Source organism: Poecilia latipinna, unplaced genomic scaffold (genome assembly GCF_001443285.1).
Source record: "Poecilia latipinna isolate Pla-1442-1.1 unplaced genomic scaffold, P_latipinna-1.0 Scaffold3278, whole genome shotgun sequence".
NCBI lineage: Eukaryota > Metazoa > Chordata > Actinopteri > Cyprinodontiformes > Poeciliidae > Poecilia > Poecilia latipinna.
This window is the reverse complement of record NW_015115894.1, coordinates 5,221-10,095: the sequence shown is the minus strand read 5'-3', so window position 1 is coordinate 10,095 and position 4,875 is coordinate 5,221. Positions and strand designations below refer to the sequence as shown.

The following is a 4,875-nucleotide window of genomic DNA, read 5'->3' as shown; positions in this document are numbered from 1 at the left end:
TTAATCCTGGCACCCGAGCACAAGAACGCAACGAGGTTTCCCAGTCTGCAGCAGCTGGTGTCAGGTCGACCTTGGAAGCTGCCATGGAGAGAGGATGCGCTCCTCCAGGCCGGGGGAGCGATCAGGAGCCACCCAGAAATAGGCCAGTGTCTGGCAGCTGAACAGGAGCACCTAGTGAGGCTCGGTCTCCCTCAGGGTGTGGTGCGCACCATTCAGGCCGCACGAGCCGCTTCTACCACAGCGTTATATGCTTCGAAATGGTCAATCTTTCAATGCTGGTGCGCGGGAGAGAGGGTGGAGCCCATTTCCTGTCTTGTAGGCGGCGTGCTGTCATTTCTCCAGCAGCTTATGGACAAATTTAGCTTTCAGCACCATTAAAACATGCTGCAGCTATTTCCTTCTGCCATGAGGGTTTTTGGTGACAGAACGGTCTTCAACCACCCACTGATGAAGCGGTTTCTGAGAGGTGTGCGCATAAGCAAACCAGTGTCACGCCCACTTGCTCCTCTGTGGGATTCAACACTGGTCCTGCACGCTCTGGTTGAAGCTCTATTTGAGCCTTTAGCCCAGGCTCCTCTGAAGTTCCTGTCTTAAGAGGAGTCTAACTGCTCTGCTGTTGGTCCTTATATCTGCAAAGAGAGTGAGCGATTTTTCCGCTCTCTCTGTTGCTCCTTCTTGTCTCGGAATATGAGCCGATGGCAGCTCAGCTGTGCTGGGTCCCAACCCTGCTTTACTCCTCAAAGCATCACAAGCTCGTTCAGATCAAGGGAGATATCTTTGGAGGGTTCTTATCCCCCTCCTCATAAATCTGAGACAGAAGCTGCTTCTCATCTTCTCTGCCCTGTGCGCGCACTCTATAATGTGGTGCACACGTCTGCACTGCATCGCTCTCAGCATCTGTTTGTGCATTACAGAGATAACTCAGTGGGGTGTCCTCTGTCTGCCCAGCGTCTTTCTCACTGCTTGTGTGAGGCCATCTCACAAGCTTACACTTGTGAATATATCGCATATCAGATGCCCTAGCTCCTCTCGACGTGAAGGAGCAGCGGCTCTACTCTGAGTCCCTCCTGGATGAAAGTGAGAGCCCAGCCACCCTACAGAGAAAACCCATTTCGGCCGCTTGTATCCGGGGCCTCATTCTTTCGGTCATGACCCAAAGCTCATGACCATAGATGAGGGTAGGAACATAGATCGACTGGTAAATGGAGAGCTTTACTTTTTGACTCAGCTCTCTCTTCACCATGACGGACCGGTACAGCACCTGCTTCACGGCAGATGCTGCGCCAATCCACCTGTCAATCTCCCGCTCCCTTCTCCCCTCATTCGTGAACAAGATCCCACTTGGGGCAGGACAGGGTCTGGTACCCCATACTACTGGAGAACCCCCCACGGGATTACCCCAGTGACACGGTCTGGGACTGAGGGAGAGTGGGGCCTTGGAAGTTTCCAAGTCCACAAAACACATGTAGACTGGTTGGGCAAACTCCCACACACCCTCCAGGACCCGGCTGAGGGTGTAGAGCTGGTCCAGTGTTCCACGACCAGGATGAAAACCACATTGCTCTTCCAGATACCGAGGTTTGACTATCTGATGGACCCTCCTCTCCAGGGCCCTGAATAGACCTTACCAGGGAGGCTTAAGAGTGCGACAACCCTGTAATTGGAGCACACTCTCCGGTCCCCCTTTTTGAACAGGGAGACCACCACCCCAGTCTGCCAATCCAGGGGAACTACCTCCGATGTCCATGCAATGTTGCAGAGTCACGTCAGCCAACACAACCCTACCCTTATGGAACTCCAGGCGGATCTCATCCACCCCCGGGGCTCTGCCACCGAGGAACTTTTTAACCACCTCGGCAACCTTGTCCCCAGAGATTAGAGAGCCCGACCCAGAGTCCCCAGGCTCAGCTTCCTCAGTGGAAGGCATGTTGGTGGGATTGAGGAGGTCTTCAAAGTGTTCCGCCCACCGGCCTACAACATCCCGAGTTGAGGTCAGCAGCACATCATCCCCACTATAAACAGAGTTGGTACTGAACTGCTTCCCCTCCTGAGATGCCGAATGGTGGACCAGGATCGCCTCGAAGTCGTGCGCAAGTCTTTCTCCATGGCCTCTCCAAACTCCTCCCACGCCCGAGTTCTTGCCTCAGCAACCACCCGAGCCGCATGCTCGAGATGATTGAGGGACGAAGAGATGCTGATTTCTGGTTCTTTAAGTTCTGATGGGTCTGCAGTTCTCCTCTCCTGATCCATTCTGTCTGTCATACAGCAGCAGCACACTGCACATATTTTTTTTTGTTTTTTAAATACCTGTATTCATCTTCACTGACATTATTCACCCTGGGATTTGCGTCTTCCCTCTAATGAGAGGTTTTGCTTCTAAGGACAGTGGTGTATCGGGCTGAGGACATTTTAAAAAGACGCGGGTTAATCGCAGCTCACCGTGGCTGCGTAGTGTCCGTGTTTAGGCAACTACAACAGCATTGGGCCGTAGCTTTCTTTGAGGTCCCTTTTACATCCCGCCCATAATCCCGCCATGTAACCTTTAGCTGACCTTAATATTTCCTGTGTTTTATTTTGGTCATTATTGTTATTAGTAGTGTTGATATGTGTGTAATAGGCGTGTCTATCTGACATTTATGGAAATACAGAACAGATCTCGTCCCGTATCGGTTCAATATGGGACGCTACATTTAACAGCCAAATACGGAATGATTCTGTATTTTAAGGGACGGGTGGCAACCTATTTCAAAGTCTTGTGAAGGTGTATTGAGGGTCCGTTGAGAGACCACCACGGCACGATTTGAAGCATTTGATATTAGGTGTAGGGGGTCCTTCTTGCTGCTATGAGCATCAGCACCTCTAACAGCATTTCAACATGAATTTAGTGAAATTTAGGAGAGAGGAAGTGGTTTAATTGGCCAACCTAAAAAGCAATCAGTGATAATTGTGGTTTACTGAAATATATTTGTGAACAGAGCCCAATCAGATTTTAGCTATGGTAACAAAAAAAAATCTAAATATGAAGATTGTTCTTTGAACTTTTACAAAATAAATTTGCCAGTTCCTTAAAATCTTAAATTTAAATTTTAAACAATTCAAAATCTTTCAACTTACTTACACTGAAACCATTAAACCAAATCAAATTTAGCAGCATTGATATTCTGCAAGTCAATGACTTGATGCAATCTGCTGTGTTTCCTTAGACACAAACTGTTTAAACTAATTTAAATATAAACTGAACTTAATGAACTGAGTAACATTAAGCTCAGTTACTTAGTGTTACTCTGCTGATGTGTGACTGAACTGAAATGACTTTCTAAAGTGCCTAGAGACGACATTTGTTGTGAAATGTGGCAATATAAATAAACTAAATTGAATTGTGAGAGTTTGTTACCTGAGGGCCCTGCTCAGTCTTGAAGTCAAACGGGTCTCCCACCACTCTTCTTTCAGCACGTGCCACACTGCGCTCCACAAACTCATCGTAGACATCTGATTGGACGAAAACTCGAGAGCCAGCACAGCAACACTGGCCTTGATTGAAAAACAGGCCAATGTGGGACTGCTCCACAGCATTTTCCACTAAAAAATTATTCAAACAGAATAGGCAGCAACTTTAATGTGATCATAACAGGCCGTCAGAAAAAATATTAGGCAAAAAAAACAAAACAAAACAAAACAGTGAATTTGTTTGAATTTAGCACAGAATGGTTTAAAAAGATCATTGTGCAGACACAACTTAAGTACAACACTGAGTAAAAAGAATACATACAGTTGGCATCAGACAGAATGATATTTGGACTCTTTCCTCCCAGTTCTAATGTGACTTTCTTCAGGTTACTGCTGCCTGCTGCCTGTTGGATCAGATGACCCACCTGACAGAAAAATCAATTTGGAGATGAAACAAGATTATACAAAAAATCATTAAATGAAAAAATATTTTTTACCTGCAACATGTGAACCCATTAAACTCTTCTCCTTTACTCTACACCAAAATAAATCTTAGCTGATGGGTACAAAACCTTCCTAAAGAAACTGATTCAAGTTGATTCTTGTTAGGAGGCAGAATAAGACTAACCTCAAATACCTTTACTGAAAATATTCTCTGCTTCCCAAACGAATTAACAGCAACCTGTTTTACAGGCCTACTCACCACTCTGCCTCTGCATGGATGTCCTTGTGTGTTCAAATACATGCTGAAAATATGAAAGTACAACTCACCTATGACCCATTTACTGTGATTTTGTAGAAAGTGAAAGACAAATAGAGCTCCACCCATTGACCCGAGTCATTTCATCTTTGGCCATTAAGACCAGCTGTGTGACTAGTTTAGGGTGAAATCTCTTATCCAAATAAAGACAACACTTACACAGCATAGGGATTTATTTAAACACACACTGGAAAGTGTTGGATCAATCCATGCTTTCAAGGTTGAGGAGGTGATTTGTAGAGCTTTTAAAGAGGACATGTCATGCAAAATTCACTTGCCATCTATTATGTTTTGTTTCCATGATGTCACCACATTTGCTGTGGAATTGCTAAACAAGGTCATTGACTTCCAGCTAATCAGTTTTGTGAATCTGCCATTTTTTTTTCCTTTGCAGTGATTTTATATTCCAACTTCAGCTATGCAGCATTGAGCCTTCTCACAGTGCTGTGTGCTAGCTTTAGCTGCCTCCTGCAGTTTCGTGGTCTTCATTCTGTTGCTCTAAGTCAGGCTCTGCCTTCAACATGTATGGATGCTGGATGGTTGTCGACATCTTTAATAAGCTTTGATAGCAGAAATATGATTGTCTACCTCCAGAGAAACTTTTTATCCCAAATTACAAAATGGCTGAATGGGATGGAGTGGAATGAGGACGGGAAATGTCTCATTTA

The 4,875-nt window shown here is 45.5% G+C and overlaps 1 protein-coding gene across 1 annotated transcript in view; it reads right to left on the bottom strand.

The window, feature by feature from the left end:
* LOC106940554 (aldehyde dehydrogenase, mitochondrial-like) overlaps positions 1 to 3,878 on the bottom strand; it is a gene marked incomplete at its 5' end in the record, with an annotated part of 29,796 nt that extends 25,918 nt beyond the window's left edge. Inside the window, 2 exons of the mRNA XM_015023331.1 lie at positions 3,395 to 3,579; positions 3,770 to 3,878. Of these exons, the coding sequence (XP_014878817.1) occupies positions 3,395 to 3,579; positions 3,770 to 3,878 (294 nt within the window). The remainder of the gene's footprint in view (positions 1 to 3,394; positions 3,580 to 3,769) is intronic.
* Between the last annotated feature and the right edge of the window lie 997 nt (positions 3,879 to 4,875).